The sequence below is a fragment of the Pelodiscus sinensis genome, chromosome 5 (genome assembly GCF_052426305.1).
Source record: "Pelodiscus sinensis isolate ZL-2025 chromosome 5, ASM5242630v1, whole genome shotgun sequence".
NCBI classification, from domain to species: domain Eukaryota; kingdom Metazoa; phylum Chordata; order Testudines; family Trionychidae; genus Pelodiscus; species Pelodiscus sinensis.
In genome coordinates, this window is record NC_143056.1 from 30788152 (window position 1) to 30814129 (window position 25978).

The 25978-nt window shown below is 41.8% G+C and overlaps 1 protein-coding gene across 8 annotated transcripts; it reads left to right on the forward strand.

Annotated features, from left to right (window-relative positions):
- Positions 1-1578: 1578 nt before the first annotated feature.
- On the forward strand, positions 1579-25978 carry ATXN3 (ataxin 3). 8 transcript variants are annotated; one of them, XM_089778380.1, is made up of 12 exons: positions 1596-1721; positions 5346-5549; positions 9791-9955; positions 10505-10549; positions 12020-12105; positions 12594-12660; positions 15977-16064; positions 16377-16509; positions 17516-17691; positions 18264-18387; positions 20355-20443; positions 23093-25978. In XM_089778380.1, exons 3-12 carry the CDS (start codon positions 9902-9904, stop codon positions 23185-23187), a joined length of 957 nt encoding a protein of 318 aa, XP_089634506.1. In that variant the 5' UTR covers positions 1596-1721; positions 5346-5549; positions 9791-9901; the 3' UTR covers positions 23188-25978. The 8 variants fall into 8 exon arrangements, with proteins under 8 accessions (XP_075782810.1, XP_075782811.1, XP_075782816.1 ...); XM_075926695.2 differs by lacking the exon at positions 5346-5549 and having other exon boundaries at positions 1579-1721; XM_075926696.2 differs by lacking the exon at positions 5346-5549 and having other exon boundaries at positions 1579-1721; positions 10508-10549.

The following is a 25978-nucleotide window of genomic DNA, read 5'->3' on the forward strand; positions in this document are numbered from 1 at the left end:
ACTCACTTCCTCATATCAAATAGTGGAAGAAAATTGGCGTGACCATATATACCAAAGGATACAATCAAAAAAATGAACACATATGAAAAGGACAAATCAAATTTCAGAACAGAAGGGGGTAAGGAGAGGAGGTAAATGTCTGTGAGCTAATGATACTAGAGGTGATAATTGGGGAAGCTATTTTTGTTATGGGTAAGATAATTAGCATCCTTGTTAAGACCTAGGTGTAACGTGTCAAATTTAATCATGAAGGATTCTCTGAATTTGACACTTAGGTCTTAACAAGGATGCTAATTATCTTACCGGTTACAAAGATGGCTTCCCCAATTATCACCTCTAATATCATTAGCTCACAGACACTTACCTCCCCCCCCCATCCTCCTTCTGTTCTGAAATTTGATTTGTCCTTTTCATATGTGTTCATTTTTTTGATTGTATCCTTTGGTATATATGGTCATGCCAATTTTCTTCCACTATTTGATCTGAGGAAGTGGATCTGGCCCACGAAAGCTCATCACCTAATAAACCATCTTGTTAGTCTTTAAAGTGCTATATAGTACTGTTTTTGTTTCAGCTAGACCAGACTAACACAGCTACATTTCTATTACTATTCTTAAAAATACCCTTTCCTATCTCATTGTTTTCTGTTTGCTCTGTTCTATTTTCATGCGCCTATCTTTTGCTAGAGCCCATTCCCATTTTCCTCCTTTCAATACTAATATTTTATGCACCAGTGTGTTTCTAGTTGGCTGTTGCCTATGGTTAACACTTCTCATTGTCAAATATCTGTCTGGTGCTATCAGTGGTACCCACTCACAGCGACTGCAATAAGGCCTACTGAGGGAGGCTTCTTCCACCTAATTTCATTAAAATGCCCTAAATCCAGCTGACAATTTTTCCCTTCAGTTGAATGGCCAATTATGGGAAATGGGATAATATACTCTGAAAGTGATTTAAATTAATTTCTGAAGTTTCAGAGGAGTAGCGGCGTTAGTCTGTAACAGGAAAAACTTCAAAAACAACAAATAGTTTAGCAGCACTTTATAGACTAACAAAACGTATTGTAGATGGTATCATGCGCTTTGTGGGCACAGCCCACTTCTTCAGATTATCAGAGTTAATTTCTGAGTTGGTGTAGAATAATACTGTGGCTAGCTAAGAAGTAACAATAGTTACCACCATACAGAACAGGGTCGATTTTGAGAGGGCCTGGCACCTGTACACATATAACAGACCCTACTGCCTCCTTAAAATACCACAAAGGTGCGGGACCATCTCCATCCACTGCTGGTCAACCTGGGCTTGAGACACCGGGGGAAGGACGCACAATTCTAGCCAGTTACAGTGCACGCAGCTGGGACCGCATGGCTCATCGACTGGCTGTAAGCGCCGGTAAATCTCTGACTGGAATAGTTACGAGCCCGGATCTGAGGCTGTGACTACAGCCCCCCGGCAGCGACCTGCAGTGCGCGAGCTCTAAAACCACTTCCGGCCCCCCCCTTCCCGACTCCAGTGCAGGCACGGATGTTGTGATCACATGACTGTCAGGGAGGTGGACAGGCCTCGGTTTATTGGTCGGGGTAAGATCACGTGGAAGGCAGAGGGTGAAGGGGTGCGAGACAGCTGCGATGATTGGCGGTACTGAGATTGGGGTGTAGTCACGTGAAGTGGAGGTTGCTGGCTTGGGACAAATAAACATGGAGGCCATCTTCCACGAGAGGGTGAGAGGGCTGTGGGGGAGGGGGTACTTTTGGTTGAGCGGGGGGCGGGAGCGGTGAGGGCGGAGCTGACAGCCTAGGTTGGACGGGGGGATAGGAGGGTATTTCAGAGAATTGGGTAGCAGCTGATGATTGGGCTGGGCTGGAGGAGAAGAGGAAGGGTGGGGTGGGGTAGGGTGGGGTGAGAGGTTCTACAGTCCTTCGTAGGGAGGGGAGTTAGTCGGTGGCAGTGCCTGGGGCGAAGGAATGAGGGGGGGGGGGGTTGCAGCCCATGGCTGGATGCGGAGGCTGATGAATTTCTTCTATCCCGTGGAAGACTTGGAGCAGGGTAGTACTTGAAGCTGTCTTTTTAACGCTTCCCAAAGCGACTACCTGACTCCATTGCCTTATCCACATTGATCTTGATGTTATATTGCCTTCTTCTATAACTTAGTGCTGATGAGGTTCCTCTCGAGTGGAAGGGGAAAGCCAGGTAAAATGACAGTTCAACCAGCTACACCTTAGAAGAAATCTAGGTACCTTTCAAAGGTGGTTACAAGCAGTGTCCATACTACTCCTTTTTATATAGTTTGTTTGCCATGGTGAGGTTTTATTTCTAGAACCTTTTAAAAAGTACAGAAAAAATAGTATTGTGCAGAATGAAGTTTTTACTCTCTTGAGACTGAAGAATGGCTTAAAATGAGAAATGCTTATAAAGATGAGCAGTGGGAGATGTGGGTTTTATTTGTGACTTCTGGCACCATCTTGCTGTGCCTCTGTTCATAGCAACCTCTCTCTGCCTCAGTTTCTGCATGTACAGAGTGGGGATTATGAAACCTGTTTCAAAGTAGGTGTTGTGAAGACTTTTATTTAATATTAGTACTGTGTTTCTGAAAATGTAACATATGAGTGCTAAATATTTTGTTTCCAATGGCAAATACTTCTGCTATTCATGATTGCCTTCAGAGTCCTAAACAGTAACTTCCATACCATTGCATTCCCATGTCTTGCTTATGTCTTGTGTACTTTAATCATTACCAATAACAAGTTTTTCATACTATAATTCTTAATAAACTTCCTTTTGTAAATGTAGGTTGCTCTAGTTACTGAGAGATACAGTAACTAAATCAAACCAAACTAGTTCCTATCTGAGTTAAATGCCCCTTCCAAAGAAGGCAACCTAAAAAACCACAACTTCTTTTGTTTTTAAAATAAGTTCCTATGGAAAGATGGCTTCACAGACTTGGAATGAAAAAAGTAATTCTGCTGAAACTAGATTAATAGGTAGAGTAGTATTAATAAGATCAAAGTTGCACAGGAATTGCTATTGTTTAAGTAGTGTAAGGTGCAATTATTTTACATCAGTGTGCAGTACAAGAAACGTGTATACATTTATGAAAACATTTGCTATTTGACAATGTAGTAATCCAGATTACTGAGGTGGAATTAAAACATCTATATATAAAAACAAAGTTTCCAGCGGGACGACAGAGTGATGTCGTCTGTCACTTTGACTCCCTCAGCCTCTCTCACCCCCGGGCTCTGTGGAGTCATCTGTCACATGGAAAAGTGGAGCTATAGGGAGCTGGGGGTGGGTGCTGTCTAGCCTGTGGCCACTCAAGCTTCTTTGGAGCAGGCAGTGGTGGAGCTGAGCTGGGGAGTAGGCAGCTATGAAGCAGGGTGGGCTGACTCCATGTGTGGCAGCCACTTCACAGACTCCCTCTGCCCACTTGATCCTGGGTGCCTTGGGTCACAGCCAGGAGCCACTTGAGAAGAACAGAGGCAGAGATGTCTGTGTCCCTGATGTGTGCCCTTGCCTGTGGGTTGCTGGTGGAGGAAGTGGGGGTGGATTGGCTCTCTGCATCCTCCTGCCAACAGGATACCTAGCTCAGTCCTACAGTGCCAGGTTCCTTTGTCACTGCCTGCATGGAAATGCTCCCAAGGGGCGCAGAGGTGAGGGGTTCCCCCACCCACTGAACACCTCCCCCCACACTGGGGCCTTCACCCACACCCCACTCCCGCCAGCTTCATGAGGCATAAGTTGGGGGCTTAGCTCTCTCTCCCCACCATGCTGCCCCCATTGGGCCTTTGTCCCCTCCCCCGCCCCAGACTCCATGCCACATGGGCTGGTGGTTTACCCCCTCCCTCACATGCTGCCCCCCCACCCAAAGGACTCCATATGGCTCGAGTTGGAAGGCTAATTCCCTTGCCCCCTGAGGGGTCACACAGGGACAGCCCAGCAGTGTGTGGAGCAACTGCCAAGCCAATGGTGCTGTTTTCTTGCTGGTTAGGTTTCCCATTTGTGGGAGAGGCAGAGCGTGTGGAGGGAGGGAGGAAGGGGGATAGGGTGATGTGGTAAAGGAGGATGGGGGTGAAGCGGGATATAGGAATGGAGGCAGGGGGATGGGCAGTGTAGGGGTATGGAAGGGGAGGGGTTAGAGAAGGATGGGAGGGTAGGGATAGGCAGGCGGGGAGAGGGGCTAGGGGCAATGGTTGTAAGAATGGAGCCAAGGGGATGAGGATAGGGATGGATGAAGGTGATGGGGAGGTTGAGAGGTTTGGGAGGATGGTGGGTATATGAATGGAGGCAGGGGTATGGGGGTAATAATGGAAGGGGGGGTGGACTGTGGGCCATGGAGCTCCAGGCCCCAGTTCTCTCCCCTCCCCTTCCCATCCCATAACAGCACATGTGCTTCCCCAGAAGCCAAATCCAGTGTGGAACCTGTGGCCGGGGGTGGAGATCCAAAAGGCTAGGGCTGACATGGCCCCATCCCTCACTGGCAGGAGAGCCAGGTCTGCTTACCCCCAGAGACAGGGGGGTTGGTGAGCATAGCAAGCAGGGGGCACTGTCCCCTAGTCTAGTTAAATATCTGAAGCAATAAGCAACATATTCTATTCTGTTGTGACATCTGTTTTCATAGATTTTAAAGACAGAAGGGACCATTGTGATCATCTAGTGAGCCTGACCTCCCATGTAGGTGGAACTTCCTCCAAAATAATTCCTGGAATTTATCTATTAGAAAAACATCCAATCTTGATTTAAAAATTGACAGTAATGGAGAATCTACCACCACCCATGGTGAATTGTTCCAGTGGGTAATTACTTTCTGCATTAAAATGTATGCTTTATTTTCAGTCTGCACTTGTCAAGCTTCCACTTCCAGTCATTGGGTCATGTCTACCTTTGTCTACTAGACAGATGAGCCCATTATTAGTTGTTTGTTCCTTATGTAGGTACTTATAGACTGTGAGCATGGCCCCCATGGCCCCCCTTAACCATTTCTTTGTTAAGATAAAAAGATCACACTCCTTGAGTGTGTTGCTGTAAGGCAGGGCTTTGGAGGACCCCGGGGCTGCAATGATTCTCAAAGCATATGCCAAGGGCTGCAACTTCAGTGTGGTTGCATGGACATGCAAATAGCTTCTTTCACGTTGAGGGGCATGAATACAAAAATTAAGGCAAGACTACTCAACACACAGACCCCATTTAAGTCAGTTCTGCTGATATTAATAAAATGCAATATTTGCAATATTTAATATGACAGCACTTTTAATGAGTAATGACAATCCAGGAATTTGATTACTAAAACACATATCAGCAGAAGACCATTATATTGACTACTTTTTTGTTTTGGCTCCCACCTGCAGGCCGCCTGTTGAGCCCTGCATAAATCCAAACCTCATCACGGACCACAAACAAACGGGCTGTGGGCCAAGTAGCCCTGCTGTAAGGCATGTTTTCTAATCCTTTGCTTATTCTCGTGGCTCTTTGGATAACCCACTTCTTGAATTGTGAACATCAGAACTGGAAACAATATCATAGCTGCAGTTGTGCCAGTACCAAAACCAGAGGCAAGAAAAACTTCTCTACTCTTACTTGAGAGTCCTTTGTTTATGGCCCCCAGGATTGTGTTAGCTCTTTTGGCCACAGCATTACATTGGAAGCTCATGTCTCGCTGACTGTCTACCACGGCATCCAAACCTTTTTTCAGAGTCACTGCTGTGCAGGATAGTGTACACCATCCTGAAAGTATGGCATACATTCTTTGTTCCCAGATGTATGTATTTACATATGGCAATATGGAAATGCATATTGATTGCTTGTGGCCAGTTTACCAAGGGAACTCAATTGCTCTGAGTCAGTGATCTGTCCCGTTCATTATTTACCATTAGGAGATTTACCTGGTATCGTTGGATCCTTAACTCAATTAATTTTTGCATTTCTTCTTTTAAATCAGGGGTTCCCAAACTTTTTGACACGGGGACCAGTAAATCTATTCATGAGCTTTTGGAGGACTGGTAACGTTCATTTGCATATTCAATAAGCAAAAGATGAATATTCAGATAAGTTGTTTCTGGTCCTCCCAAAGCCCCCAGTGCCAGCGTTAGCAAAGCTTTTGATACAGTCACTCACAATATTCTTGCCAGCAAGTTAAGGAAATATGGATTGGATAAATGGACTGTAAGATGGATAGAAAGCTAGCTAGACCAGGGTTTCCCAAACTTTTTACTTTAGTTGGAATCTGTTTTTTTTCAGTATTGTCTTTTGAAGTCCAAAAATATAAACGCATATAAAAAAAAAGAATGAAAAATGAATAAATTTTCAGTGTTTCACCCGGCTACATCCTCCACCCAGCCTGGGCCAGGGCTTGGGGGACCCAGCGCCACATGAGCACTTCAGGAGGCGGGAGCACGGGCAGATTGGGGGTAGGGTATCTGGCTAGGAAGGAGGGTGGAAGGAAGGGTAGGGTTGCCAGGTGTCTGGTTTTGTACTGGACAGTCCGGTATTTGAAGGTTTTGTCTGGGAAAGAAATTACCAGACATATAAAATGCCTGGTATTTTCTAATTAGGTACATTTTATTATAATTAGGTGTATTATTCCTTAGCTGCCTGGCTGGTAGATGTGCTTACGCAGTCTGAGTGTGTCTACCTGCCAGGCAGTTCGCAACTACTCCAGGGAGGGTATGTGGGGGAGAGGGGGCAAAATGGAATCTCCGGCCAGACTCACTCATCTGCCAGGGTCTGCAGGGTCTGCATGTGCGCAGGTCAGTCCCGCTTCCCCCCTTTCTCTTCCCGATCTCCCCAGTCCAGCCCTCCTGCCCCTGTCCAGCCCTGCTTCCAGCAGCCGGTTCACCCGCCACCTACCAATCTCCCCCGGTCAGCCCTGCTCCCCTGATGACCCCCCTTCCCCCCCACACTACCCCCGTCCAGCCCTGCTTCTGGCAGTTGATTCTCCCGTCCTCCTCCTCCTGATCTCCCCCGGCCAGCTCCCCCTATCCCCCGTGCAGCCCTGGTTCCGCCACCTGCCCTCTCTGATCTCCGCCACCGGATAGCCCCGCTGCCCCCAACCCTGCTTCCGCCGCCCACCCACATGCCCGGATCTCCACGGGACAGCCCCACTCCCTCAGTCCTGCTTTCGCTGCCCGCATTTCCGCGGGACAGACCTGCCGCTCCCAGCCCTGCTTTGGCCGCCCACCCACCTGCCTGTTCAGATCTCCACCAGGACAGCCCCGCTGCCCCCAGCCCTGCTTTTGCCACCTGCCTGCCCGCCTGGATCTCTGTGGGACAGCCCCGCCGCTCCCAGCCCTGCTTTGGCCACCCGCTTGCCTGCCCACCTGCCCGGATCTCCACCGGGACAGCCCCGCTGCCCCCAGCACTGCTTCCCAGCGGCTGGTTCCTCCCTCCCTCCTCCCAGCCCACCACGCTCTGCTCCTCTCCCAGCAGCCATGCTGAGGCCTGGTATTTTTTTCCCGCAGCTCGGTACTGGGCCGCGACCCATAGTTTGGGAAACGCTGTTTTAAATTATTACCTGGGGGTACAGTATGCAGGCTTCCCTGGGGAAAGAACTGCTCTCGTGCAGCAGCTTAGGGCCAGGTGAGAAGTCCTTCTCTATGGTTGTTACCCTCCACCTACTGGAGCTGCATCAGCTCCAGGGAGGTGGATGTCCCCTGGCTGCAGCTGGTCCAGGCACATCTGCACTCCATAGCCAGATTGAGGAATGGAGCAAACTGCACTTTCCACTTGTTACCTGGGAAAAACCAGAAATGTTCCTATATGAATGGGGAGGAAGGCTTTTGGCTCTCCCTAAAGGGTACATGGGAGGGTGGGACACTTGGGGCTGGGGTAGTCTTGGACGGGAGAGGGGGAGCATGTCTTCAGCCTGTCCCTTTCACCTGCCTGGTGATTGTCTCTTTTTTTTTTTTATGCATCTCTGTACACATTGGGGAGAGCTTCAGTCTGTCCTTCCCTGCACAAACAAACCCTTACATTGCTTTAAGTTATGATAAGAGGAAGCGCTATATCAAATTTGGTGGTCCTAGCTTTTACTTTTTAGGAGGAGTTCTTGCCTTCCCTATGTTTTGAGTGTGTGTGTATATAGAAAGCAACAAGGAGTCCTGTGGCACCTTATAGACTAACAGGTTTATTGGAGCATATGCTTTCGTGGGCAAAGACTCGCTTCATCAGATGTGTACATTGAAGTTCAAACATTCATGTGTCTTTACTTTATAAAACACATAAGCTACGTCAACACTGGCATGATTTTCCGAAATGCTTTTAACGGAAAACTTTTCCGTTAAAAGCATTTTCGGAAAAGCACGTCTAGATTGCCAGGATGCTTTTCCGCAAAAGCACTTTTTGCAGAAAAGCGTCCGTGGCCAATCTAGACACGCTTTTCCGCAAAAAAGCTCCATGGCCATTTTCGCGATCGGGGCTTTTTTGCGGATAACAGTACTGTGCTGTCTACACTGGCCCTTTTGCACAAAAGTCTTTTGGAAAAAGACTTTTGCCCGAACGGGAGCAGCATAGTATTTCCGGAAAAGCACTGACGATCTTACATGAGATCATCAGTGCTTTTCCGGAAATTCAAGCGGCCAGTGTAGACAGCTGGCAAGTTTTTCCTCAAAGGAGATGATTTTGCAGAAAAGCTTGCCAGTCTAGACACAGCCATACTATACGCATGTGTACATTTAGAAGTGAATACATGCCCCCACATTTAATAGATGCAATAGTTTGAGGCAAACTTGCAAAGTCTTCATGGCCTAGGTAAGTATTGCCATGGTGGGGGGAAGTTACACAGGGGCATGTGGCACTGGTGTGGAAGGAAAAGAAGAGGGAACATTATATGGGACAAGTGCAGCTGGTATGGCGAATGGGAGAGAATAGAGTCTGTAGCCGGTATGGTTTGCAGGAATAGTGGGGAGTCCTCCTGTGACTTAATCATTCTGCAGAGACTTCTGTCACTGGCCAATTCTTAAAATATTTTCTAAATTAAAAAAAAAAAAATATCGGCGTTCTGTGAAGCCATAAAAACTAATGCATTTATTTGAGTATAAATTTTTGTGGGCAAAAACAATTTCATCAGATGCAGTTAGTCAGTTTTTACTCACGAAGGGATATGCCCAAATAAATGTTAATCTTTAAGGTGCCACAGGGCTCCTCATTGTTTTTGCAGATACAGATTAACACAGCTATCCCTCTGACACTTATACATTAAAAAATGTTTGAATGTCTTATGAAATAAAATGGGGTTTGTGTTAAGAATGTTAAAATGCAGGTAATTGTGTAAACATGTAACCAGTGAAAAACTCAATGCTTACATGCATCCACAGCCACCTGCTTCCCAGGAGCCAGTGCATACTGCTTCTGGGGAACCAGCTGCTGCCCAATGGCATACAGGTTCCCCAAGAGCCAGTATGTGCTCAGATCTGGCTTTTAAGCTGGCTCCCCATGCATACTGGCTCCCACCTGCAGCCCCGTTTCCAGGGAGCTGGCTGTTGCCTCTGATACTGTGGCAGCAGTGTGGGGAGGCAGTGGGCTCCCCAGGAGGGGGTGAGAGGCTGTGTGTAATCGTGAATGTTAAGCCTAGGTTTATCAGTTAACCATTTACACCGTTATATGCTCACATCCCTAGTTTGAATGTGTGCATCAGATATGTTCTTCATGCTATTCTCTAAAGCCAGGTAAGTAATGCATTGAAGAAAAGCTTGGGGTAAATATGCTCCCATGGCAAATATAGATGATTGAAGCAATGAAGGTATAACAAAACATTAAAACAATTCTTGTATCTATTTTTGTTCCTTTACAATTTTAGCAAGAAGGTTCATTGTGTGCTCAGCACTGTCTGAATAATTTACTACAAGGGGAGTATTTCAGCCCAGTGGAGTTATCGTCTATTGCACAACAGCTAGATGAGGAAGAGAGAATGAGAATGGCAGAAGGAGGCGTTTCTAGTGAAGAGTATAGGACGTTTTTACAGGTAACTATCATGTTAACTTTATTCGATTATTTGATATTTGTTTGGCTTCTCGAAACAATTTTTTCTTTTACAAATTTGTTATTGTTTTATTGTGGAAACTTCATTTTCAGGTGATAACGCTTTCCAATTTTATAGGTTTTTTTATCCTACTTCAAATTGACATTTATAAATATTATTTCACTACTAAAGCATCACTATACTTCTGCGAGAAATATATTATACCCATATTACTGGCATGGAGAGAAGGATATGGGATTTGTGTAAGGCATACAATAAGCCAGTGGCACAAATGGGAACAGAATACAGAAATTCTCATGTCCAGTCTCTGTTCTGAGAGCTTGGCATTGGTAATTTAAAGACTTGTTTTTTTTTTCATTAATAAATGTATTTTGAGCAGGATGATCAGTCTTTCTTTGGAGTGGGGGTACTGAGTATTGGCAGTAGATGTACACAGTAGTATTTATTTTTACAGCTGGTTTCATATAATCCTTTTTAGATGCTTGAGCTGATCATAATTTTTCTTTTCCTCCTCCATCCCACATTGAACAGCAGCCTTCTGGAAACATGGATGACAGTGGCTACTTCTCTATTCAAGTAAGCACAACTCTGTGGTCAGAACAATTTCTTACAACCCATGCAGTTACACAATATGTATCTTTAAATTTAAAAAATTCTGATAATATTTTGTAATTATTTTCCAATTTCTAGCATGTAAGATTAATGCAGGAGAATTCAGGGTTTCTAGAACATCAGTTTAAATTATGGACTTCAGAGGCTTTCCTAATGATTACAGGGTCCATTAGAGGATCTTTCTCTTACAAAATGATCTGCAAAATAAAAAAGCTGCAGAATTTGAGTTTCAAAGGCTTTATTATCCATTTCTGAAATATTAGCACTATTTGGAAAAAAAAAGTTTATTTTTAAAAAGGGAACTTAGGAAATATTGTAATTAATCTTTTAAATATCTATAATAGAACCAAAAATCCCTGTAAAATCCCAGACTTGTACCTTTACTTAAATTGGATCCCTAGATAATGGTCTATACCTTTTTGTTTCTCACTATTTCTTTCCATACTGTCATGTGAGTTTCTGATATTCTGTTTTGTAGATGCACTAGGATCTCTTTTCATTTGTTCATTTTACTTCTGAGTCTCATTCCTGAAATATGTTTTCTGCCATTGCCAGCATGGCAGTTGCTTTCTTCCTAACTTTACTGCATTGACTTTGAAGTTGATAAAAATTGCTTCCTGTTTTGTTTTACTTTATTTCTGTACCATCTCTTTGCTCACTTGCTACACTGTTGACTGACTGCGGTGAAGATAAATTGTTAATCTGTCCCCTCTCCCCCAGGCCTTTATCCCAAACCGCTTTAAATGAGTAGTGTTAAGAGGTTGGATTCCATCCATAAATTTCCAACTTACTGAATAATATTGAAAGTTAGTTAGACACTTAGCAAATATCAGGGAGATCCCTAGTTGGAAGTCTAGCATTTTTTGGTAAGTCTTAATGCTCTGTAAAGATCTATACAACTTATAATGGACTCGGGATCTTGTTGTAACATGATTCTAGTTTGTAGTGCAACAAAGTTAAGGACATATTTGAGTTAAAAGCCTTAGTGGTCATGTTTTTAACAAGGATGAGAGTAATCCCTAAATATGTAAACAGTAGCCCTTCTGCTGTTTCTTGTGTTATCTTAATGGCTGCAAAATGCCAAACAATTTTAATAATGGCAGTTTTGAGCGTGAAAATACGAAGGTAATAGGTGTACAGCTGGACACAAGGCTATAACATAATCAAGGAGGTGTGCTTTTGTGAGAACCTCTCTGTCAAAGTGTAGTTTTGTAATTCATCTTTGTTGTATATGCTATCTATGTTGTATGGTGATTGTAGATTCATGAAGGTTGCATTTTGAGTATCATGATCCCGAGGTTTCCTTTTTATATCAACTTTTTAAAAGCACAGCTTTATGAAAACAATATAATTGTTCATAGTGGTTAAAATGGTTGCATTGCTTAAATTTGGAGTTGACTGATTTGTCTCATGAAAAGTACTATTTTTTAACAGGTTATAAGCAATGCCTTGAAAGTTTGGGGTTTAGAACTAATCCTCTTCAACAGCCCAGAATATCAGAGGCTCGGGATCGACCCTATGTAAGACTTTCTTTTTAGCACCCTACTTTCATTTTACAGAAATTTTAACGCTGAAAATCTGTAATTACTCAGTTTCTTTTAAAATTTCTATTTCAAGCTCTGTTACATTTTGATGTATCTCTTTTTATCCCCTCAGCCTTTTATTTTTCATATTTTGGGGATTAATGTGACCTGTCCTCTGAGCCTTCATGACATCTCAGTATCTGTGGCATCACAGCATGCTGACTGAGTTGCATGTGATGTCATATATGCTTTATGACATTACTAGGTTTATGTAGACTTTAGTACATAATTAAAAAGAACACTTTAAAATATTATGAATTATAATAAGAGTAATTTAAACAATCTGTAGTATCAGAAGTTACATTGTATTGCCAAAATATTGTCATTTATGTATAAATTAGTGAAACAAAGAATTTAAAAGTTACTCGGAGCTCCAGTATTAGAAAATGTAATGTTATGTGTGCCTTGTGTTTTTCTTTTTACAGAAATGAAAGATCATTTATTTGTAATTATAAGGAACACTGGTTTACAGTTCGAAAGTTAGGAAAACAGGTGAGAAAGTTCAAAAGTTAGGAAAACAGATTGTTGAGACCATGTGCTAGCCTTTCATCTTTGAAGGTCTGGATTAAAATTTGTTTTAGACTATCCCCAAATAAATAGGTTGGGTAAATGCTTATTTATATCATAATGCTGACAGTCAGGTTGGCATGAATGTTGGTCTAAAAAGGACTCTGGATCAGATCTCCTAAGAAGCTGCATGCAGTTACAGTTTTATGTGACATTGCTATGTATTTTTCAGAAAAGAGCAAAAACTTAATGTTGTATATTGAAGAGCTAGAAAATCATCGTCTTTATAAATTACAGAGGGGTACTGAGGGTCAGATTTTTGTTTGTTTTTGCTGCATTGTACAATACATACTATTACATTGGTACTGTTTGTACTGTAAAAATAAATTGCAGGTAGTCTTTGCATCTAAAAATGGCTAGCTGGTAAATGGAAATTGTGATTAACACAGATATTTATATCTGCCAACATTGGAGAGATTGGAGAGATTATATTAGGGATCATAGTGGGGAAAAGTAGAAATACAGCTTTTAACTTTGTAGGATTTAGGAGAGCTTATAGGAGGAATAGAATCAGAAATAGCAAAATGTACTGCTAAAAATAAAGGACGAGCTATACTTATGAAGTGTTCATAACCAGATAGCAACGTAGATCAGAAAAAGTTTGTCTTTTTAACACCAACAGATATATTTCAATAACTAAACAAAGTTGTCTCTTTCTAGATGACATTCTGTAATTCTTCCTATAACTAAACTACATTTTTAAAATGTATAAAATGGGGATGTAAAATTTTGATTGATTGGTTAATTGAATAGTCAATGGAATTTGCATCGACTATTCAATTAGTCGATAAGGGCACTTCAAAGGCGAAAGCGCTGTGGGGAGCATGGGACCAGCGGGGTACTCAAGCAGTCCCCCACTGGCCCCATGCTCCCGTGGCATTTCAAAGCGCCAGCGTCACAGGGAGCCCAGGGTCAGCGGGGGAGTTCCCAGCTGACTCCGGGCTCCGCACAGTGATGCAGCTTTGCAATGCCATGTGTAGCCTGGGCAAGCCGCATGCAACATTTCAAAGTGGCAGCACCTAGTGGAGCCCAGGGTCAGCAGGGGAGTCCCCTGCTGACCCTGGGCTCTATGCAGTGCTGCTGCTTTGAAGCACCCCCTCTTCTTCCACCTCCCACTTTGCTGCCTCTTTCTGAGAGGCAGCAGGAGGATTGGGGAAGCGACTAGTCGACTAGCCTATCGACTATCCGATAAGCACTTGCTTATTGGATAGTTGACTAGTCTAGTCCTAATATAACACACTCCTAAAGTAAGCTTTGGAAAACATCTAAAATAGTGGAAAGGAGCTCACAGAGGTTTCTGGAAACAGCAGTGATGCTGACATCCAGATGAGGGTAATAAAAATTTTCTTTATATATTAAGCTAACAAGTCCCTTGCATTGAATGCATGCAACATTCCTGAAAAAACCTCTTTGTTAGAAAATTAAAGCTGAAAATGGTATGGCTACAAGTAATACCTTACACTAGTAATAACATTTCAGGCAAATACAAATTTCAGGAATCTATTATATTGCGGTTTACTTTAAGTGGAAATGACATCTGTCAGCAAGAGAGGTGAAAATAGGGAATGCATTACAGGCTTCCCTTTCAAGATTAGTTTAAATGTAATTATGTTAATTTTGTAAGCATTTTTTAATGTTGGGGCATAATGTTCACTTTAAAACTGTTATCTCATAGGGAGTGTATTCTAGGCTAGATATGTATATCAGATTTATTTATGTATGTATTGTAAATTACCATGTCATACTTTTTTTTTTTAACTTTAAAAAGGGGGGATTTTTGGAGTTGACGAGGTAGAATGTTGACAGTATGGTATGGAACCGTTTGATTCCATTCCTGGTGAACAGTAATTAAGACCGCAGTCCTGCAAACACATGTGTGCTCTACTTCAAGGACATGAACAGTCCATTGATTTCATTTAAACATGTTTAAATTTTTGCAGGATTGAGCCCAAATGTTATTGGTGGTTCAGTAGCCTCTGAAATAAATTAATAGTCTCATTCTAAATCTGAGTGGGCATTAGTGTGGTCCAGCTTTGAAGACAGCACAGAAGTAAGGGGGACAGTAGTGCTACCCCCACCGAAAAATAATTTGGTGTTTCTCCCATATGCACACACACCAACATTTTGGGTCAGGAGTCCAAATTTGAGACGTTCTGGTCTTCCCTGTGAAATCTTTATAGAATAAGGTAATAAAAGCAAGCAAAAGATCAAATTTCACAAGGAGAAACCAGACTTCATGATCTGTGATGCTTTTTTTCATGGTTGTGAATTTGGTAGGTTCCTAGACGTTATCTTCTCTCATAAATAATACATGTATATATTAATTAGCAGTCTTGCTAGCTGTTTCAGTAGTTTGTCCAAAAACTGAATGGAAATAGAATTCTCTTGCCATCTGAAGTGGCTCTGGAAGGTCATGATTTTAGCATGATAGAAAAAGGTCTTCTTGAGACATTTGCATTTATTGCAAGACTGTATCAAGAACTGTGTCTGATAGTTTTAATGGATAGTCTATAATATCTACCTCTCCCCTAATTGGATGCGCTTTCAGTTAATACAAGAATTACAATTAATGACTAATTGGTTTTTGGCATATATGTATTTGTTCAATGACTTATACAGACACATCTTTACATCCTATCTCCCCTTCTCTAATATAGGTTGTGTTTGTGACATAGATAATAAGCATTTTCCAAATGAATTTGAATTTACTTTTTCTTGTTTGATATAATAATTATCTTTAAAATACATGTAGTGAAAACAGTTGCCTAAGATTAAAGCTGTCTTTTTTGTAATATCTGTAAGGCAGCACTGTTATATACATTCCTAATAGAAAATACTCAACTGTTTCCTCCATCGTCCCTTTAAATAGGGATTCTGTCCGTCCTCCACTAACAATAGGAGTCTATGGTGGAGTGACAGAAGGGGGAAAAACCCTCAGTGAATCAAATGATAAATAATTCAAACCAGAATAAACAGTAACAGCAGAAACCAGGACAATTCTTAGAATTGTTCAGAGCTCTCCCCTTGAAGCTCTCCTGAATTAGTAGGGAGGGAGCCTGAAGTTTGTGTCATTTGAAGGGTGGCAAGAAGCAATACTTAAAGTAGTCATGCTTTTGTGCTTGAAAGGAAGTTTTGATATATCACATGATTAGTTTACAAATAATGGAAAATTGCCAGATTGTCAAAAAATGGATTAACATATAAGTCCCCTGCTGATTTTTTTTTTCTTTTCAAATTACAGTGGTTTAACTTGAACTCTCTCCTGATGGGTCCAGAACTAATTTCAGATACATACCTTGCACTTTTCTTGGCTCAGTTACAACAGGAAGGTAATACTAGTTTGAAAATGTTAAATCTAATTGCTTGAAAGAAGGCAATTCAGATCAGATAAATAAGCTTTATTTATAAGAGTGTTTGTAGTAAGTCTGTCTACATCAGTTTTGTGAATGAATCAGTGAAATAACCTGTACCGTCCTTGTAATGAGAGGCAAAGCCTAATATGGAATATCTGTTTTATATTGCTGGTAATAAATTTCATCTTTTTTTTTAAATTATTATTATTTCATGGTATACGTCGTCAGAGGTATTCAGTGATCCACACACCTTATGCTTTGTATTTCTGATTTTTTTTAAATTCACAGGTTATTCTATATTTGTTGTAAAGGGTGACCTGCCAGATTGTGAGGCTGACCAACTACTGCAAATGATTCAGGTACAGCAGATGCAGCGACCAAAATTGATTGGGGAAGAGACTGCACAATCAATGGATCAAAGGTAAGGTAAATAAAGATTTATTTTTAAGTGTTGAGTATAATTGCCTTTAGAGACTGACATCTACAACCAAGGTGCTAAGTAAATTTACCAATTAGCATTAAGTAGGAAGATACAGCCAAAAGAGAACCTACTGCAGAAGGTTATACAATGAAAGTTACAGCTATTCGGGCATATCTGCAGAATGAACAATGAGCAAAAAGTTAAGACCCTGGTATTCAGCATAATGGTGGTCCAAATAGAAGAGGCAGACCCCACAGAGAATGGGTAGATGATATAGTAAGTAGATTGGTGCGGAGCTAGTCTACAGAAACTAAGCCACTCCGCACTGGACAGGGAAAGATGGAAGGAAATAGTGAGGGAGGCATCGGACACCAATGGGCGTTGATGATGACGATGAAGTATCACTAATGCATTATATTTGCTATTATAATTTCACTGAGTTTTAAAGCTGCTCTCCTGATTTATCTTACAACTACAGACTGAATCCTTAAATATTTCTAAATAGTAAAACATTTTAAAATAATCTAGTCAACCTGGTATAGTTTTCTTGCCATTTTATCATGATTCAATTTTACTGCTTATAAAGAGCTTTAAGAGAGTTTTCAGTTTTCAAAGGAATTACTTCATAAATGTCCCTTTCTTTTGATGTACAGGTTAACTTCCATGGCTCTGCAATAGGTAAAAACAGAGATCTTGTGTGGCAATATAGCCTTGTTTATAGAGCATGGGCCTGGGAACCACAAATTTCTGAGTTCTGCCCTTCACAATGACCTCACTAGCACTGTGGTCATGGGCAAACCACCTTAATTTCTTTTGTACTGTTTTTTTATTTGTAAAATGGGGGAAATATATAACTAGCTTAGAAGCTGTGTTGTGAAAATTAAAATGATTTTACAGTATCTTGAAAATGTGGAGCTAAATCGATACAAAGCACTATTCTTACAGTGAGATTTAAATGTAAATGTTATTTCTGGCTGGCCATCATGAGGAATTATCAATTTTGCAGGGTGCAGAAAACTGAACTGGAACAAGCTTTAGACGTTAACCATTCCTTTGGTGGAACAGGCATGTTGGATGAGGATGAGGAGAATTTCCAAAGAGCTCTTGCTCTAAGTCGACAAGAAATTGATATGGAAGATGAAGAAGCTGATCTTCGTAGAGCCATTCAACTTAGTATGCAAGGTAAAAGATTTACTTTAAAAGAGTCTACAATGTATATCCAGCAATCACTTTTGACTAGTTGAGTACTTGTGAAGGGTGAAATCTAACAGATGAAATCTCAATAGGATCAAGTGCCATACCTGTTTTCCCTGCTAATGTGTGTCAGACTTTCTGGAAAGCATGCTTCTAGACATGAAACAATACGTAAGAGTGAACTTTAGTCCTTTTCTTGGGACTCTTCAAAATGTTATGATGCGGATAGTTGATGATCAGGAAGCATATTGAGAGTTAATCTTATTTACATAGCCAGCTGAATGGCCATTAGATAATGATTTTTTGATTGGCTGTCTGGGGTAGATTTGAAACATTGATCTTCAGGTAAAGTTCTCTGTTCCCCAGTCCGCAGAACCAGATCTTTTGTTTAAAGACTTTCCTTGATAATGAACCAAACTCTATCCTCTGTTGTTGTGGTTATATGTTAAAAAAATTTTCCTCATTGAGGTTTGGAGTGGTAATTTCAGCTATCTTATGTTTGTTAATTCAGAATTTCCCACCCTTGACTAGTGTAATGAAATGCCATATTCTAACTTTAGGAGGCTATCGAAGTGAGTTTTCAGACTCTGTATCACAGAATATATCACAGTCATCTGGTACAAGTCAGTCGGAATCACTTTCTTCGGAAGAGCTGCGAAGGAGAAGACAGGCATATTTTGAAAAGTAAAGTATCTGGTGCAAAACTAAATTTGCTTGGTCAAGTAATTATATCTTAGGATAGAATAATGTTCTTTCACAGATTGAGGTCAGATTTAACCTTTTGTCTCTTTTTTAGAGGCCTTTTAGGACATGTATTCTGGAAAACCTATAGTTTCTAATTAGTTACTTGAGATACTGGTAAGAAGGGGATTGTTTCAGTAAGGTTAAGTTCCAGCTATGTACATGCACATAAGTACTAAGATACCATTTTACATGAAGACATGAGTATTGTTATAAATAACACTATATTTTATACATGGTATGAGTCCTTATATTGAGCCCTGCTTCTGGGGTACTGAGGCCTCTATTGTGTGATAGTGTACTTCACACGAAAACACTAAATCATGAAGAGCACTATCAATATCTAATTGGGGTATGTGCCTGAGAGGTGAGATATAAATACAGGGAGTCATATAATTTTCATCTGTTGGGTTCTTTCCTCCTTTACACAAAGGTTGGGCAGAGCTTTTTCCCTGCTAACTACAGCAGGGAGCAAGTAGATTCTTAATACGAATTCAGCTTCTGCTTCAGAATTATAAACCAGTTGCATGTCTTCTATTGTTACTGTTGGTTTTCCTTTTCTCTGTCTTGATCTTGAGAGGAGAAACAAATTGGAACCAGAAAGAAAAGTGTGGTGAAAAGAAGATTGCACTTTGTACAAGTGGATGAGAATGCCAGACATTTGAATTGAAGGGATTTGGGTGCAAAGATATACGATAGTTCCTAACGCCATCCAAATGTTTCTCACTTATTGGCCTTCCATGGAATGAAAAATGACATTTTTGTGGAGGGAAGTTGTCAGAACAGGACCTTATTAAAAGAGACAAAGCATAGATAGGGAGCTTTAAATGGACACTGTGAATTTAAATTGGACCCATATATACATTTTTGGAGAGGAGAGCAGATATAAAACCTCAGATCCATGGAAATATACACAAAGTAAAAACAAATCCCATAAATGCAGTTGTTTTTAAAAACTAAAAATTTTTCTGTAGTGTTTAGGAACCCAGTGATAAGGAATTGAAAGTGATATAATTGACAACTGTCAAAGCTGATACAGTTTGAAACTCTCTTAACCTGGATTCTCTGATCCAGCAATATCCATGGTCCAGCACAGATGTTGCAGGGATCCCGGTTGTGCTGGCAGGGCAGTGGGCTGCCCGCAGCAAGCTGACAGTGGGGCCTCCCAGCATGTGGTAGCAGGGCTGCCCAGCGGGGTTGGGAAACCCGGTGCGTGGCTGCCTGGTGGAGCTGGGAGCTGCAGTAGCTCAGTAGGGCAGGGAACTGCAGTGAAGGGCTGCTTGGGGGGGGTCCAGGAGCCTGAGTGTGGCATGTGCAGCTGCCCTGCAGGTCCCAGAGCCCCAGCGTGGGGCAAGCTTTCGAGCTTATATTCTCCTTGAAAGATTCTCTCAGCAATAGTAGTTGGTCCAGTAAAAGATAATACACCACCCTCCTTGTCACTCTCATATCGCAGGATTTACACAGCTACAAAAACCCTGCATACAGTGTATGGTATTGTGCATACATAGGTAAAGAAACTTTGTTTAGAACATCAGATTTTTAAGTTGATAATGTTACTCTGTGATACATTTTAAAAGTTTCCTTTTTCATAATTCTAACCACCCACCATGGGTTCCATATAGTTGAGAATAGGTAATTTTCTATTCTGTCTCCTTTCCCCCTCTCCCCCTTTTTTGGATCAATTTAGATACAGGGTGAATATAGTGAAGTGAGTGCCTAATATTAAAACTCATTAGTTTCTAGATTATCTCACAGTCAAATTTGTATCTGCTCATATTTTCTTAGCTATAGTGTAAATGTGGTAACTTGAATTCTACCATATACTACAAACAGAAGTCTGTCTAGTTTATACTATTTTTGTGCTGCTAGTTTTCTTTTTTCACTAATTTCAACTATTTTGGTAATTTCAGACAGCCGCAACAGTCACAGCAGCAAGGCCTGACCCCAGATAGACATGATAAGCCAACTACAAGTTCAAATGCACTAGAAACAGACCCAGGTATTGTTTTATTCAACCTAATTCCCTTGTTTCCTTTACTTTAACATTAGTAATGTCTGCACTTGGTGCTTCATGAGAGAGCCACTGTTTTTCTTGCTGGGGGAGGATACAATAATCTCTTTGAGAAACGGTTCTGCTTTGTCAACCAGAAGGGTCACTCTTGAGTGATATGAGATCACCTGTCCCATAGGAGTGGACTGTGTTACCTGCACACTACTTTCAGCCTTTGTTGGCCTAAGAATGTAGATTTATTGATTGAATGCATGTTTTTCTTGGGAGTGCACAGCAGGTTCTAGTTTTACTTTCTTGTTTTTGTTTCTAGTTGAGCGCCATGGTGTAGGTATATGCAGCACTTATCACCAACAATAGAATGCACACTGAAAATAAATCTCTCTCTAAATGTCTATTCTCAAGTTTTATAAAAAAAAATACATTAGGCTGGAGCAGAGGCATTTAACACGTTTTCACTCACAATTAAAAATAATAATGTAATTCAGGAAGAAAATAAACCTGCAAACATTACTAGCTTTAAATAATGAAGATCTAAATGCTAATTATACATTACTTTACTTTACATCTTTATATGGAACTGGGGGAGCTGTGCCCCCTGCTTGGTATGCTCGCCAACCCCCCCCCCCTCACTGGCCAGTTTCACAGACAGAGAACCTATTAATCTTGCACTGAGCCCAGTTGCTCTCTCTGTGGCCCCAAGTTACTTACACCCTTCTCCAATACCACCCACCACACCCCTGGACGGGCCCCTCTATCCAAATGCTCTTAGCCCATCCCATCTGCTCGTGCCCTTCAATCACCAGCAAATCCCCCTGCCTGCACACTTCCCACTACTGACCCACCTGCCAATAAAATAGTCCAGGGCCCACAGCCCACCCCCCTCCTTCCATCCCTAGCCCCACCTCTGTTCTCATTCCTACACCCCCATTTCCCTGCCTCCATTCCTAGCCCCACCATCCTCCCTAACCATCCTAGCCCCACCATCCATTTCTACCCTCACCTCCATTCCTGCACCCACCCATCCTCTCGAACCCTTCCCCCTCTGCACCTCCACGCTGCCCACCCCCCTGTTTCCATTCCTATATCCGCCTGACCCCCACCATCATGTCTTACCACACCACCTATCCCCATGTATACCCTGATCCCCTTTCCTTCCTTCCTGTGCACACCCTCCCCCCACCCCCACACAGGCAACCTAACCAGCAAAGAGACAGCACCAGGCCTGTATGCAGGAATCTCTGTGGGGGGCTGCTCCATGTGCTGTGACGACAGGATCTGGGCAACTGCCTGGAGAGGGGCAGCAAAAGTGGCATTGCTGAGATGCTGTGAAGTGGGAAAGGGGGATGTCTGTGGGCAGAGGAAATAGAAAGGAGGCAGAGAAAGAGGTTGGAGGGAGGGGCACAAAGCGGGGGTTCCGTTGGGATGCCAGATTGACATGCGGGGATGGGAGTCTGTGAGAGGGCAGGAGAAGGGCTGAGGACACACATGAAGGATGGAAACAGGGCCAAGGAGCCTTGTAGAGAGGAGAGTTTTCCAGGTGCCACCATGCAGAGGCAGGCGCCCTCCTCCCACTCTGGCAAACCCACCGCACCTGGCTGTGTTGGCAGCTGCTGTGAACGCTACTGGGCCTCCACTCTGTGATGCCTCAGGGGTTGCTGGACTGTAGCGGCGGTTTCCACCAGGATAGCTCGGCACTGATGCGGCCACTTGGGATGTGGTGGATGATGCGGGGGCTGGGGTCGCGGAGCTCAGAGCCTGCCTCCCTTACCCATGCAGGTGGGCTGCGCCCCAGGCCTCACACCACCTGAAGCAGCCCCCGGGTCTGGGGGCTGAGAGCCCCCAGTTGGGAGGAGCATGGCTTTGCAGCCCCCATCCCCAGGCAACGAGCCACAGCTCAGCCTGCCCCACACATGCGGTCATGCACCACAGGTAGCTGCCAGAAGGGGACATGGTGAGTAGTTGCTTCCCCTGAGGTAGGGGCTGCCAGGGACCACCCAGCGTGCAACCAGCATCTCCCTTTGGCCGCTTCTCCTGTGGGCCTGTTCTCACACAGTGCCTCTGGCCCAGGAAGGTTCCCAAAGCCTTCAGGTCCAGCTGCCCTAGAGCCCCTTCCTGGGGTTTCCCCTCCAAGAAATGGTAGCAGCGCTGTCGCAGCCCCATTCCACGCTGCAGGCTGATACGGATCAGTGCTCAGGCCCTGAATGAAATGGCTTCCTGCTCTGGCAAAGCCACCTGGCAGTCCAGCCTGTGTAGATTCTGTCTCCAAAGGGTCCTGCCTACTCTGCTCTGGTTGCAGCCTTTCAGGGGGTGGAATTTAACCACGCTGGGTTGTAAGGCGGTTTTGCCAGTCCCTGAATAGTGTCCGGGGCAGGGAGGCCGTGGGAGAGCAGAGCCTGCAGGAGCCTGTTTTCCCACAGGAAAAACTTTTTTATCTAAATAGAGAGATGAGTAGAGGCCATTGAAAAGTAAATCTGAAATGATCATTTGATGATAGAAAATAAGGCATCTGAAGGCATTTGAAAAAACATGAAATGATAAACAGAAGCAAAAGTCAAGAAGTGATGTAAAAATGTTTTTATAGCTGCATTCTAGAAGTAATTAAACATAAATAGTTTGTGTATGTTTGTCTTCTTCCAGGAGGCAATATGAGTGAAGAAGACATGCTTCAAGCAGCCATGAATATGTCCTTGGAATCTGTTAGGAACTGCCTGAATACAGAAGAAAAGAAATGAAAACTTTTTTTGTTGTTTCTTTTGGTCAAAACACTCAATCTTCAATGTAATATTCTTGTGTGGAAGCTGTATAAGCAGGGTTCATTTCAGAAACATATGGAAGCAAGGTATTGTTTTACCACAGATGCAAACGGCGTGAGAGTTAAAAGAGGATCTGCAAATAAAAAGATTGTACCAGTTTAGAAATTACGGCCTTGATATTGCAAAACACTTCAACACACACATAACTTTGCTTATGTGAGTAATTTTATTGATTTCAGGAGGACTACTCAAGTGAGCAAAGTTTTATGCAAATAATTTAGTGCCTTGTAGGCTCAGGGCCTGTGTGTTGAATGCTTGAAGAATTGAGCACACAATTTCTAAATTACTGCAATATTCTTATCAGTGAACTCAGATGCCATTCAATTTAATTTTAAAAATAAATACAAAAAAGTAAGGCTGTTAAACATTAAAGAGAAAATAAGGACAATTTTTTAAATGACGGGTAGGCATATTTTAAATGAAACATTTTAATTCAGACTCTTTACTTTCTAGAATATGAGGTCATGATTTTATGTTTCTCTTGCAAGAATTATTGGTGTTTCACTTCCAGAACAGAGCTTTCTGATCTGCTGTTTTGTGTGTTTCTGTAAGAGAAACCCAAAACCATGAGGTCTTGGCAGGTAAAAAGAATTACCTTCAGTATATTTGTAATTATAATGCTAACAAAATTATTTAAGATCTTTTACCTTTTTGTATTTGCAAAAATTTATTATTTGAAAATCATCATTAAAAGAAAGCTCATGTGAAAGTTTTCTTTCTTTAAGTCAGATGACTTGGCTCCCTCTTTGTACTCTTTCTGCTGATTTCTGAAGTTGGCTTTACTGGAGATGGCACTTCTGTCTGTGAATGAGACACAGCTCATGTTGCCAGTTGGGCTAAATAGTTTATTTTGGTCTTTACCATTCCTGTTCTGTTTTTTCTCTTTGGAGTCTGCCCCTTATCTTGGCCTCTCACCATTTCTTTTTTCACACTACTAGTAATAGCAGCTATCTCTTCCCTAACTAGTTAGTTCATCAAGCTGTGTAGAAAGGGGGGAAAGAAAGCAGGAAAAATTTAGATACCATAACTTCAGTGCCACATATCTAAGATGCATTCCTGCACTCTGAAATGACCCTTTGCAAGTAGCTTTGTTAAGACTGACTGTGTGTGTGTGTGTGTGTGTGTGTGTGTGTGTGTGTGTGTTTTCTCAAATGCATTTTATGAATATCTTGTTTGTCAGAATTTTGCAGCTTTTTTGGGAATGGCCTTCATTCATGCACCTTACAATTTGTTTATCATGTTGTTTCTGTTACTGACAAAAATAGGGAGCAAAATATACAAACTAGCTTGTTCAATCAATTGTAAGACATACCCTTTGATACTCAAGATGAATGTGCGATAGAGTGACCAAATTTGGCTATTATCTTTACTGCAACAGTTCAAACATGTTCCTTTTTCATAAATGGTGCTTTAAATATAAATTCTGTTTACATATAAATTATATGGAAATATGTTTTAGATATATGGTGTTTAAGCTGTATTTTATTTAGTATGTAAGCAGTGGCCACGGACATTCTAAGAATAATCTTTTGAAACTATACATTTGATTTCTTTACCAAATATTTTAAAATTATACTGTTGCACCATAGTAATGTATTTAATTATAATTAGAGTGAATTAGATGGGAAGAAACATTCAGCACAGAATAGTACTATATATGAAAGGACCATTAGGATTGGTAAAGATTTGTATAAAAGATGTCGTCTTGATGGCTTAGAATATGATTGTAAGATAGATCCTGAGGCCAAATCTTGTTTCCTTTACTTGTATGATTAGTTTCTGCTGATTTCAGTAGGACTACTTGCATGAGGAAGGCAATGTCGATTTGACCAGAGGACAAGTAATGCTTTTCAGAATTGCTTTTTTAGCTTCACCATTCTCTCTGCCTTTTTAGGCAATACTGTATTGCATTCCCATCTGCCTAACTCACTAACAGGTTAACTCTTTTGCCATGCCTACTAGGGATGTAAAGGGTTATCTGGTTATCTGGTAAGCATCAGCCTTACCAGCATGCTTACTCAGTAACCGGTTAACTGGCGGGCCCAGTCCAGCTGGAGCAGTACCCAGCTGACTGTAGCCAGAGCAGCTCCCTACCTTCGGCGCACTGCAGGCAGAGGGGCTGCTCCAAGGTTAACTGGTTAAACATAATGTCTAACTGGTTAGCTTTTTAACCAGGAATTTACGTACCTGATGCTTGTTGCACAAATTTATTTTTTGTCACTGCTTTAAAAAAAAATGGAAAAAAAACAAACTCAAAACTTTGTGATGCTGAATGGCTGCACAAACCTATCAGTATAGATTTTGGCTTCAGGACTGACTGTTGCTTGAAAATGGAATTGTAAAAGGATGCATAAAAAGCATGAAATATATTTTTTATGTGACTGGACATTCCTATTTTTTTTTCTCTGCCTACGTTTTGCCTGCCATAAACATTCTTCTCTTCAGCATGATGAAAGTAACCTCTGGATGAATTTATTTGATTTAATTTAAAATGTAAGATTTTATCTTTATAAATGGATACAGATTTGTAAAGCCTGGTTAAGACTTTTCTTTTTTTTAAAGACATAGTAATTACTAACTTCCTCTTCACTTAAATTAATATTTCTTTAGCTATACATTGTAGTATTTCTATATAAAAATCTTAATTTCTCTATTCTACTGGTGTTAGTTAATTGTTTTTATAATCATGAAAGCATGGAAGTTCATTATT

Excerpts from the sequence above, each read along its gene's own strand:
- ATXN3 (XM_075926695.2), top strand. The coding sequence starts at position 1,698 with ATGGAGGCCATCTTCCACGAGAGG. Across the intron at positions 16,510-17,515 it reads GCACAATCAATGGATCAAAG|GGTGCAGAAAACTGAACTGG; the intron begins GTAAGGTAAATA and ends TCAATTTTGCAG. Across the intron at positions 18,388-20,354 it reads AGACAGGCATATTTTGAAAA|ACAGCCGCAACAGTCACAGC; the intron begins GTAAAGTATCTG and ends TGGTAATTTCAG.